This window comes from Typopeltis vanoorti, chromosome 17 (assembly GCF_054136105.1).
Source record: "Typopeltis vanoorti isolate ZY-2024b chromosome 17, IOZ_Tvanoo_1.0, whole genome shotgun sequence".
NCBI lineage: Eukaryota > Metazoa > Arthropoda > Arachnida > Uropygi > Thelyphonidae > Typopeltis > Typopeltis vanoorti.
The window spans coordinates 106,235,576-106,248,524 of record NC_143565.1 but is presented as its reverse complement, the minus strand read 5'-3'; the positions used below and the strand labels follow the sequence as shown (position 1 = coordinate 106,248,524).

Genomic DNA, 12,949 nt, shown 5'->3' with positions numbered 1-12,949 from the left:
CTCCCCCCTCCACAATAAAGATTACACCAAGTCTATCACCATCCCCTACATCCAGGGCACCTCTGAGAAAATAACCAATATCCTCAAAAAATATGACCTTACTTCCTGTTACAGACCATATAAAAAGTTGGCATCCCTTATCCGCTCTACCAAAGACCAACCACTTCCCCTAGACCTACCTGGTGTATACCAGATCCCTTGCAGCTGCAAATTGTCCTACTTTGGCCAAACAGGCAGATCAACAAATATCAGGATTTCAGAACACCAAGACTACATCCAGTTTCACCAGTACAGCCGCTCTGGGCTGGCAGACCATGCCTTGGATACCCACCATAAAATTTGTTGGAAGAAAACAAAAATAATTCATCGCAGCAAGTTTAAATACGAAAGATTATTCAAAGAATCTTCAGCAGCTCTAAAAAACATTCCTAACCTCAACAAATTTGGGTGCATGAAACTGCCCCAAATTTGGGAGACTTTCATTATTGAGAACTTCAGCCCAACTGCCAAGACTACCAAATTAGCCCGCAAGAGGGCACCATTAGGATCTTAGGAACAATATTAGTTTCTTGCTTTCTTCCTCATTTGCTTTGTGTTAGTTCCTGAGTTCACATACCATATCTTTATGTTCCTGAAGATGGCAATGTGACATTGCCGAAATATAGAAGTTATTCATTAAAGTTACCTTTAATTAATATACTTTATATGCGTTGTTAATTCCGTAAACTAATTACCACAGATGTTAATGTTCAGCTTCAATTATAACTGTGCCATTCCTGTAGAAGCTGGATATAGCTTCTACAGGAATGGCATCTTTCTACATTTAGAGGACTATTAGCTGGTTGACAGATATCAAGAAGTGGTGTCATTTGACATGATTTAAGGTGATCAGTGGCGTACCTCAGGGATCAGTCCTTGGTACATTGTTATTCATGCTCTACATTAGTGATATGATATAAACTCTCAAAGTCCTGAACGGATCATGTAGAATACTGGTAGATGGAATTTTTCATTTTATGATGGAGAGAGGATGAGGGCATCCATGGAAGTCGGGAATGATGCAGTCCAGAAAGAGGTGAGAGGTAGAGTAGTGTATGATTGGAATGGCTTGTTTTTTGGAAATGATGTCATACTTTTTCTTGAATTCATGCAAGAAAAAGTATGACAATAGGTGTGGATGATATTGGTCTCTCAGTAACTTCCTGGAAGTCTCTGGTAATAATAATAAAAAAATATTCTCTTGAAATTTGGACATACAGGATCTTCTTTAAATCTGGCATCTCTCTTTGAAGATTTTTCTGAAATTGCCTAATCTAATATTTTTTCCCCATCAATTTTTCCCCCATTAGTTTTACTGTAGTTATTCCCACCATTTGTATAAGATCATTAGTCCATTGATTTTTATGTGAATCCCACTTGAAAAAGGTTGTATACCTCTCGTACGTTATAGTACTGTGGGTTGGTTAAGAGTTAGCAAATATGGTAACTCTACATTTAGAGACCAAACTGAGTACTTTTTAAAGCCACTTGAATCCTCTAGTAAGCAGCAGTTGTGGTCTCATGCTACATAATGAAATTATGTCATTCAAAGATCTTCACAAACATCCATGCCCATAGTGGTGAACCTGTGAGCCAAAGAATTCTTCCAATTCTTCTTTTCTGATTTATACTGTTTTAGCATTCTGTAAATTTATCTTTATGTTTAATATTAAAAAAATATATTCATATGTTGTGATAATTTTTTGTTTCTGTAACCTCTGTTCTTTATCATTTTTTTCATATCTATTTCTTTAATTCAGTATTATTTTGTTTAATCTTGATGCATTTATAAGGGCATATCAGGCTCTTCCTTAAATGTGGCATCTCTCAAACCTGGGTTCATCATCTGAATGCTAAAATACTATATTTTTTAAGCTGTTGGGATACATACCTGAACTATGACAACATCCTCTGCTAGTGAAAGCAAAATGTCATACCAATGATGAACCAAGACTGTCTCAATACATATTTTTACAAACAAAAAAAGTTTTATGAAGTCATAGAACTTATGACTTCATAAAATATAACATAGTCATAGAAGCCATAACATAGTCATAAAATATAACATAGTCATATATAAACAAATAGAGTATTGTCTTGTAAATTTTTAGGATAAGCTGTAGCCTATATATCCATTATCACAGATGTTAATGTTCAGCTACAATAACAACTATGCCATTCGTGTAGAAGCTGGATTCTGGAGGAGTGGGAAGTCATTTTCTGAAATCTCTCTCCACTCACACAGGATGCCTCCTAGCACAGTTGGAATAATATGACATATATTCCTTCATTTGAAAAGACCTGGGCATCAAATCTCTAAAATGCAAAGAAATTTTTATAAGGCTTTTCGTTGAAGGTGAGTTAGCGAGTGCCACATGGAAATGGTAAGGATTTTCCTCTTGGAAATTCAGACAAACAGTGCATGTATAGTAGAATAATATACTGGTCTCATATCCTTATCTTGCTTCAGCTATAATTATAACATTCCTAACTTGATTTCATTATTTATATCCAGTGAACAAGTGGCTGGCCTGGTTGGCCAAGTGGTTATCATCTCAGCTCTCCAACCAACAAATTGCAGATTTAAATCCCACCATGGGCATGGATGTTTGTGATTGTCTTTAGGTAGTAGATGAATGCCATCGCCCTGCGTGAAACCACCATCCTACTTATTGGAAGCCGGAAGTGGCTTGAAAAAAAGTTCTATGTTTGGGCTCTAGAGCAGGGTTTCTGGACTATAAAAATAGAAAAAAAAATTATAAAAATTAAAAAGTAGAAAAAGACTGTGATTTCAATGTACTTTATGCTTTCAACTTTTCATGAGTGGGATTCACATAAAAAAAAAGTTTAGATCTGGTTGCAGCCAATGAACACTTCCAGCAGGCTTGCATTGTCTTAACTGTGAAGAATGGCAAATGTGTCAGTATGGGAATGCCATTTATGGTGATGAGTCTTTGGGTTCTAAGGAGGCTTGGAAGTAATACTAATATTAACCAAAGGGTTAGATTATAACTAATATCTAGATAATAGCATTCCTGCAGTGGTACACGTCTGTGATAAAGGGACTTCATATATTTCACCCAGAATATTCTATGATACACACATCTAGATACATGAACTTTACAAAGCCAACAGCATGCTGTTCTACAGCTATTTATGTGAATTTTTCTGTGTTCCAGTGCTTATGGAAACAGTGTTAAAAAAAAAAAAGTTGTTAATGGACATGAGTTATTTAAATAAAGTTGTACATAGTAATAATCACTTTTTTTTTAGTGGAATTGTTCGTGGACTTCTTAGCAAAGGAATTGCAGCTATAGCAGTTGGATTTCCAGCAACTTCTTTGGTGGAGACTCGGATGAGGTTCTGTTTATCAGCTGCACATACCAAAGAAATGCTTGATAAAGTAATTTCTTTTCTCTTTATGATTACAGATATTTAGCATTGGTATATTTCTTGCTTGTTTACAGACTTTAGAAAATTCACAGATATCAAGATAGCTTCTTAAACTACTGTATTATCTGAATTTATTTAAATGAACCAACCTGTTAATTAATTTACTTCTGCTTAGTTTTATCTTAACCTCTTATTTCATTTTACATGGTTGGACTACAATGTATATTTTACTCCTACGTATTATATCTAGTAAAGTTAGTAACAGTAACAAAGTGATATATTATTTTATACTGTCAGTGATAAAATTAAAGTTTAAGTTGCAATGTAGAAACTCAACAAATTTTAGTAGTCCGTGTGGAACAAATTTTTCATTTCCAAGTGTCAGACCGTCAACTGTGCATTGAACTTCCAAATTTTGTAGCTTAAAAATCCATTCTTGGTATCTGAGCATTACTGGATGGTCTGACCTTTACTCCATTAGCAGTAATAAATGTGCTATAGGTTTCCAACATCTCATAGAAAGGTTTGACACAAAAATAAAGATTCTACTTGTCGTGAATGTCAATATGGTGTTGCATCGACTTGCAACAGAATCAACCTGAGCATCATGGTATGGCAGCTTGGTATAAACAATTATAGGAAGTTGGTTCTGTGATACAGGAAGCTTTTCAACATAGCGTGTGGATTATCACATGCTACGAATTTTATTGGCTATTCCATGTGTAATCTGTGCATTGACAAAACACTGTGGTTTAATGCTTACGTAGTTTAATCAGTGCAGTGTTTAGAAGCAAAACAAACCTATGTGAAACACATTTGCACTAGAATGTTATAGGGGATGGCAGATGACAATATATTTTTTTAACCATGTTGCCCTCTGTGATGTTACCTTTCATGTTCCTAGTACTCTAACACATGGCAACCCAAATTGAACATGTGAATTCATGAAGGAAATCAGATTATTCTTTCACATTGGACCATTCTTTGCAAAAGCCACAATAACAGAAGCAACATATCTGAATATGCTGCAAAATTATATAATTCTTCAGATGCCTCTTTCAGTATTATGTAGCTCCTCTACATTACATCAACCTGGAATGAGCAGTTTCCAGACAGATCAGATAGCAGGGTTTTCATCACGTATCAAATCTGACAATTAGATACATGTGTATAGGTGAAGAGATTGAGCTGCATTAGCAAGTAATTGCTGCCTTTAATTCATCCACAGTAGACACAAAACCATGTTTTGTAGCATGATTAGTACTGTATCAGTGTTTGAAAGACATCCAGGGGTGTATTTGTTCATAGAGTAATCTTTACTTTTTAATTTTTACTCTAAATTGCTCCAAGCTCATTTGTGGTTAACTTCAGAAACAGTGTTTGTGCTTAGGTTTTGGGTGGGTGGGTGGATTTACTTCCTTTACTGTGTGAGGTGGCGATCTTACAAAATATTTGTCATGCATACTTGAAAAATAGCTTAAAAAATTGTCGATAAGTTTGATGAAAAGTATGTAAAGTTTATCCCAAATATATATTGTTGAGACAAGGTTTTTACTTGAAGGCAAACTACCTGAAAAAAACCTGGAAATATAACAAAGATTCCGAAAATATAACATTTCTATTTTCAAGTTTGTAGATCTTTAAAAAAAAACTTGTGATAAGGTATACCGAAAATCTATTTAATCTATTTAAAACACTAAACTTAAGGTCTAAATCATAACTTTTGAGGGTTATTTGGCAAGTAGATGAAAGTGAGTTATCCTTGTGTCATAAAGGAAGAAAGAAATCCATTTTGAAACAAAATGTTGCAAAGATTTAGTCAGCTCTTACATTTAGATCAAAAGCACCAACTGCAGTCAATATTTTGTTCTTCTCTTTGATCTTTATGTGTCGATTTTCCTTCGAATAGTTGTTTTCCTAATCTTTCATTTCTCATTTTCTTTAAGCTGTTTGGAGGTTTTAAATTGCTTGAAAACAGATATGTGTGGTTACAAGTGCAGGTTTCCACATTATCTGTGTCTTAGCCCACTATACTGTGGATGGGATTCATGTTTTCAAAAAAACAAACGGGAGAGTGGGGGGAAACAATCACCATATAATCTTTGATTAGCTGTACTTACACATTTTCAAAAATATGTAAGTAGAACTTTTATCTCATTTATGCCTAAAGAGAGCTTTTTCTTTTAGATTTTAGAATAACGAGGGATGAAGTTAATAACTGAAGCCTACAAACATGGAAATACAGGTTTATTCATCAAAATGATTATATATTGAAATTGTCAAGTTTCCTTTGTGTAGTATTTTAGGGAAATGCACTGCATGAACAGGATAATTTCAGTGACATATGAAAACAAGATGTAAAAAATGTAATGTAAAATGTTTTAAGGTTTACCATGAACAAGAAAAATCATCCAAATCAAAGTTTCAACTCTCTCCTGATGAAATTATTGTAAACTAATCCAGTTACAACCTTAGATGTTGAAAATAATATTCTTAATAAAGGCTTTAATTTCGTGATATCACCAAATTCCATTCCAAAGAAGCTGTTACTTAGTAAAATTGAAAAGGCTACCTCTTTCCTTCCTACTCAAGAAGCTAATTTACTCCATATGGAATTTATTTTTATTATCAATAATGCCAAACTCCCTACAGACAATATCTCTCCAGCAGAACATCAAGAGAAAAAAAATACAAAAAAACAAAGATGTCCTAATTCTTCCTACCGATCCTGAATACTGAAGAATATAATAAAATGTTCTAGTTATTACAAACAGATACTTACATACAAACAGATTCTTGACAGAGATCTAACTCATGAACTCCACAACTGTACAAACAACTTTCTAAGAACAACTACAGAGTTTTCTAGAAATATTCGATTGTCTCTCTCTTCATTCACTTCATTCTTTAATCCGTTGATTATATGGATTACCAAAAATTCACAAAGAAAATACTCCACTGAGATCAATTGTAGAAGGCATTAATTCACCTATTTATAAACTCTCAAAGCTAAGCTCTCAGCTAAATCCTTAAAATGCTTATTCAGCTTGACCTACTCTTTCCTCAAATATTCTGTTTGGTTTTGTTTTGAGTGTCAAAAACCTGCATGTTCAAAAAGAAGAAATTCTGGCTAATTTTGATGTTGTTTCCCTCTTCACAAATGTGCCCACAGAAGTTCTTACTCTGTTAAAAGATAAATTATCAAAAAAAGTAATGTCTTTATTAACCAATTGTGTTAATTCTGGTTGTTTCCAGTTTAAAGACACTATTTGCCAACCAAACTTTGTTTAGCCATAGGCAATCCTTTATTGTCAATACTGGTGAATATAAATTCACCAGTATGGGCGATTTTGAAGAAAAAGTGATCTCTTCATTCCTATTGAAACCTCATCATCATCAAATTCCTGCCATGTACCCTAAAGGGATGTACAGGATATGATAGTACTACATGAAAAAAAATTACATCATTACTAACTTCCTATCTACAATTTTCCTCCAAATCAGTCTATTACTTGTCAAGACTCCAACATTATCAGATCTTATATTTCTATCATCTAAGGCACTTCGTACCGTATCAATCCACCTATATCTTGGTCTTCCTCTGGGTCGTTTTGCTGCCAACCTGGCAGAGAACACTTGTTTTGCTAATCTTTCTTCGCCCATTCTGTTTAAGTGACCATACCACCTGAGATTAGCTCTGCTAATGCATTCCTGGATGTTGACAATGTCAAGTTCTTTCCTAATATCCTCATTTTTAATATGATACTGCCATTGATGCCATCTGTTCACACCTATAATCTTTCTCAAGATTCTCATATCTGTGGTCTCTAGTCTTTGGTCAAGTGTTTTACTTCTGACCCAGCTCTCAGATCCATAAGTTAAAACTCGTTTGAACACTGTCTTGTATACAGCTAATTTAGTGTTCTGACTAATTTCTCTCTTATTTCATATGAATTTATTCAATTGACTTCCTACCATACCAGCTTTGCTGATTCTGTTGTCTATTTCTATATTTAATTTACCATCTTCAGTAAAAATCGTGCCTAAGTAGCTGAAATGTTTCACTTGTTCCACAGGTTCTCCTTCAAAACAGTTGACATTTTCAATGATTCTGCCTATTTTCATTGTCTTTGTCTTTTTATTGCTGACTTTCATACCATATCTATTACAACATTACTCAATTTAGTCAGAGAATCCTGCAGACTTGTAGCGGATTTATTTAGAAGTATAATATCATCCGCATAAAGCAAAGAGCTGACATTAACATCTCCAATTTTGATATCACGTTTAATACCACTTTCCTTCATAATGTGATCCATATAGATAATGAATAACAGAGGGGATAATGTACATCCTTGTCTCACACCAGATTTAATATTAAACCATCTTCCTTTACTTCAATTCTAACTGCTGACTTACAACTCAAATAAAGACTAAATATTGCTTGATATAATGCCCCATTGACACCATATAACTGTAGCGTATTGAATAGCTTCTCTCTTGGCACCTTGTCATATGTCTTTTCCAAATCGACAAAACTTAAATACAGATCTCTGTTATATTCCCATGCTTTCTCGACTATTTGTCGTAAAGTGAAGATCTGATCCTGACAGCCTCTATTTGGCCTGAATTCAGCTTGTTCTTCACCAAGCTTTTCTTCCACAATTCTTCTCAACCGTTTCTCAAGTATACTTGCATAGATCTTGCCAGGAACACTCATTAGGGAAATACCTCTGTAATTCTCACATTCAATTTTATTTCCCTTTTTATATATGGGTACTATGAGAGCTCTACTCCAATCATCGGGAATTCGTACCTCTGTCCAGGTTTTCTGAACAATGCAGTGCAGCCAATGTAAGACTCTTATACCAGCATACTTAGCATTTCTGGTCGAATATCATCTACTCCTGCTGCCTTTCCACATTTCAAGCCTTTGATGGCTTTTTCTACTTCAAGTATGGATATGAATTCCTGACTGCATGCCTGGTCAGTGTTTTTTACCTCAGTGCTGTCATCACTGCTTGTTTCATTTAGCAGTTTTTCAAAGTAATTACTCCATACTTCAAGGATATCTTTTTCTTCTGTTTTCATGTCACCTTTATCATTTCTAACTCCTTTTACAGCACTCTTTATTCCATTCCTAAGCTTCTTCAACAACCTCCAGAATATTTTGCCACCTTCTTGATATTTATTTTCTATATTCTTGCCAAAGTCCTCCCATGACTTTTTTTTAACTAGTTTTACACACTGTTTAGCTTTCTTACATTTGTCTCTGTATTCTGTAAGAGTAAAAGCTGACTTATTTGCCAGGAACTTTTGATATGCTTTCTTCTTTTCCTTCACTGCCTCTTTAACTTCCTGTGTCCACCAGGGAGTTCTGATTTTTTTTATCCTTGCAGACAACCTCACCACATGCCTCTCTGGCAGAATCAATGTTTTCTTCAGAGTTTGCCACTGAATCTCCAAGGTTTGATTCCTGTTCTCAAACTCTTTCATTTTTTCTTCAATAATCTTTGTGTATTTTAGTCTACAGTTCACATCTGAGAGCTGCTCAACTTTTATTCGTTTTAAAACTTTCTTACATGTCATTCTTTTCAATATGAAATTCAATTTTATCCTGCTCAAGACTAAATAGTGATCGCTTCGAATTTCAAATCCTCTGTACACTCTGGTGTCCTGCACCAGGGAGAAAACATCACTATCAACAATAACATAGTCAATGAGACTTTTCTTATTCCTTGTCTCTTCTCTCCATGTAAATTTGTGCACATTTTTATGTTGGAACATGGTGTTAGTAATAAATAGTCCATGTCCTGAGCAGAAATCTAACAGATATTTGCCATTATTATTAGCTTTGCTCTTTTCTCCAAATTTTTCCAAAATATTTTTGTATGTCTCGCAGTCATTTCCTACTCTGCTATTTAGATCCCCAACAAGGACCAACTTTTCCTTTTTCATTGTGTCAGTTGCTTTTTCTAAAGCCTCAAAAAATTCCTCCACTTCTACCTTAGTAGAATCTTCTGTGGGACCATAGGCACAAATAAGTCTCATTGTCCAGTTCCCCATTTCCATATTTGCCCACATTATTCTACTTGAGACTGACTGCCATTCAAGAAGATTAGCCTCGTATTTTGTGTTGAATACTATGGCTACTACTTCTTTTCCTTGATTGTCATTGCCTGAATATAACATTTTGTATTTATTGCTCAGAAAGATCTCACCAGTTTTGGTCTTTTTTGTTTCAGTCACTCCTATTATGTCGATCTGGTACTTATATAATTACTCAGCTTGCTCCATTTCTTTGCCATTTAGGCTTCTTATGTTGATAGTACCGATCTTTAACTCTGGTGATGTTGAGTTGGGGTTTGTTTTCAGATTTGTTCCAGTAGCTGACTTTTCGCTGTTCGCCCTGGTTCCCTGACGAAAACAACGGGGGCCTTGTTTAACAGGGCAACGCCCCAGCTGGCATGAAATTTTGTCATGTCGTACCATCATTTTTCATTTTGATTTAACCAATAAGAATACAATTTGGTTGGCTAAATCCCAAATTGCCAGCCCATCCTCGTTCGTTCAGTATCCAAGTAGATACCCAACAGGGTGCACCACGATAAGGTGAGGATTGGACATTAGGTCAGAAGCCCTGGTCGGATCTCCGCATTCGTTTAAAGGCTATGTGGAGGTCTCCTCTCAGTTATACAGCTTTGACCCTTAGATTGTGGAAAAAATACGTAGATGACATCTTCCTAATCTGGAGTTGTGGACCCAAGTCTAAAGAATTTCCTAGACCACTTCAACAATCAATATCCAAAAATCCAATTTACTGCAGAGTTTATTTATTTTATTAAATCATCATCATCATCAAATTCCTGCCATGTACCCTCAAGGGGTGTACAGGATATGACAGTACTACATGAAAAAATTACATCATTACTAACTTCCTATCTACAATTTTCCTCCAAATCAGTCTGTTACTTGTCAAGACTCTAACATTATCAGATCTTATATTTCTATCGTCTAAGGCACTTTGTATCGTATCAATCCACCTATATTTTGGTCTTCCTCTGGGTCGTTTTCCTGCCAACCTGGTACAGAACACTTGTTTTGCTAATCTTTCCTCTCCCATTCTATTTAAGTGGCCACACCACCTGAGATTAGCTCTGCTAACGCATTCCTGGCTGCTGACAATGTCAAGTTCTTTCCTAATATCCTCATTTTTAATATGATATTGCCATTGATGCCATCTGTTCATGCCTCTAATCTTTCTCAGGACTCTCATATCTGCGGTCTCTAGTCTTTGGTCAAGTGTTTTACTTCTGACTCAGATCCATAAGTTAAAACTGGTTTGAACACTGTATTGTATACAGCTAATTTAGTGTTCCGACTAATTTCTTTCTTATTCCATATGAATTTATTCAATTGACTTCCCACCATACCAGCTTTGCTGATTCTGTTGTCTATTTCTATATTTAATTTACCATCTTCACTAAAAATCGTGCCTAAGTGGCTGAAATGTTTTACTTGTTCCACATGTTCTCCATTCACAACACAGTTGACATTTTCAATGATTCTGCCTATTTTCATTGTCTTTGTCTTTTTATTGCTGACCTTCATACCATATCTATTACAACAGCTATTCAATTTAATCAGAGAATCTTGCAGACTTGTAGCGGATTTATTTAGAAGTATAACATCATCCGCATAAAGCAAAGAGCTGACATTAACATCTCCAATTTTGATATCAGGTTTAATACCACATTCCTTCATAATGTGATCCATATAGATAATGAATAACAGAGGGGATAATGTACATCCTTGTCTCACACCAGATTTAACATGTTCTTCACCAAGCTTTTCTTCCACAATTCTTCGCAACCGTTTCTCAAGTATACTTGCATAGATCTTGCCAGGAACACTCAGTAGGGAAATACCTCTGTAATTCTCACATTCAGTTTTATTTACCTTTTCATACATGGGTACTATGAGAGCTCTACTCCAATCATCGGGAATTCGTCCCTCTGTCCAGGCTTTCTGAACTATGCAGTGCAGCCACTGTAAGACTTTTATACCACCATACTTCAGCATTTCTGGTCGAATATCATATACTCCTGCTGCCTTTCCACATTTCAAGCCTTTGATGGCTTTTTCTACTTCAAGTATGGATATGTATTCCTGACTGCATACCTGGTCAGTGTTTTTTATCACTGTGCTGTCATCACTGCTTGTTTCATTTAGCAGTTTTTCAAAGTAATTACTCCATACTTCAAGGATATCTTTTTCTTCTGTTTTCATGTCACCTTTATCATCTCTAACTCCTTTTCAGCACTCTTTCCTCCATTTCTAAGCTTCTTCAACAACCTCCAGAATATTTTGCCACCTTTTTGATATTTATTTTCTATATTCTTGCCAAAGTCCTCCCATGACTTTTGTTTAGCTAGTTTTACACACTGTTTAGCTTTCTTACATTTGTCTCTGTATTCTGTAAGAGTAAAAGCTGACTTATTTGTCAGGAACTTTTGATATGCTTTCTTCTTTTCCTTCACTGCCTCTTTAACTTCCTGTGTCCACCAAGGAGTTCTGATTTTTTTATCCTTCAACACAATCTCACCACATGCCTCTCTGGCAGAATCAATGTTTTCTTCAGAGTTTGCCACTGAATCTCCAAGGTTTGATTCCTGTTCTCAAACTCTTTCAATTTTCTTTTCAATAATCTTTCTGTATTTTAGTCTACAGTTCACATCTGAGAGCTGCTCAACTTTTATTTGCTTTAAAACTTTCTTACATGTTATTCTTTTCAATATGAAATTCAATTTTATCCTGCTCAAGACTAAATAGTGATCACTTCCAATTTCAAATCCTCTGTGCACTCTGGTGTCCTGCACCAGGGAGAAAACATCACTATCAACAATAACATAGTCAATGAGACTTTTCTTATTCCTAGCCTCTTCTCTCCATGTGAATTTGTGCACATTTTTATGTTGGAACATGGTGTTAGTAATAACCAGTCCATGTCCTGAGCAGAAATCTTATTAAATAAATAACTTAATTTATTTAATAAATATTACTGCAGAATTAGAGATTGATGACGCTCTTCCATTCCTAAATGTCAAACTCGCCCATGTATCTGAGAAATTAAAAATCTCTATTTACAGGAAACCCACTCACACCAAAAGATATCTCCATACACAGTCCCATCACTACCACCTCAAAAAGCTTGGCATTATTTCTATGTTAAGCAAACATGCTTTCTCCCTCCTCTGTGAAGAAAATGCTATTAACAAAGAACTTCAATTCCTTCTTACAACCTTTCAGCAAAATGGTTATTCAAAACAAAACAAAGTTAATAAGCTACTATTTAATCCTGGCATTTACCATATTTGGTGCAACTGCAACATACCTTATTTTGGCTAGATGGAAAAATCCATTGAATTATGCCTAGAAGAACATAAAAGAGACATCACATATTGCAGAACCAGAGCAAGTGCTCTGTCGAACCACATCTTAAATTCTACTGATGGTA

At 35.2% G+C, this 12,949-nt stretch overlaps 1 protein-coding gene across 1 annotated transcript in view; it reads left to right on the top strand.

Annotated features, from left to right (window-relative positions):
* The window catches only part of lace (serine palmitoyltransferase long chain base subunit), a 155,337-nt gene that overhangs the window by 133,690 nt on the left and 8,698 nt on the right, over nt 1-12,949 (top strand). Inside the window, exon 10 of the mRNA XM_090407054.1 lies at nt 3,313-3,442. Within this exon, the coding sequence (XP_090263180.1) occupies nt 3,313-3,442 (130 nt within the window). The remainder of the gene's footprint in view (nt 1-3,312; nt 3,443-12,949) is intronic.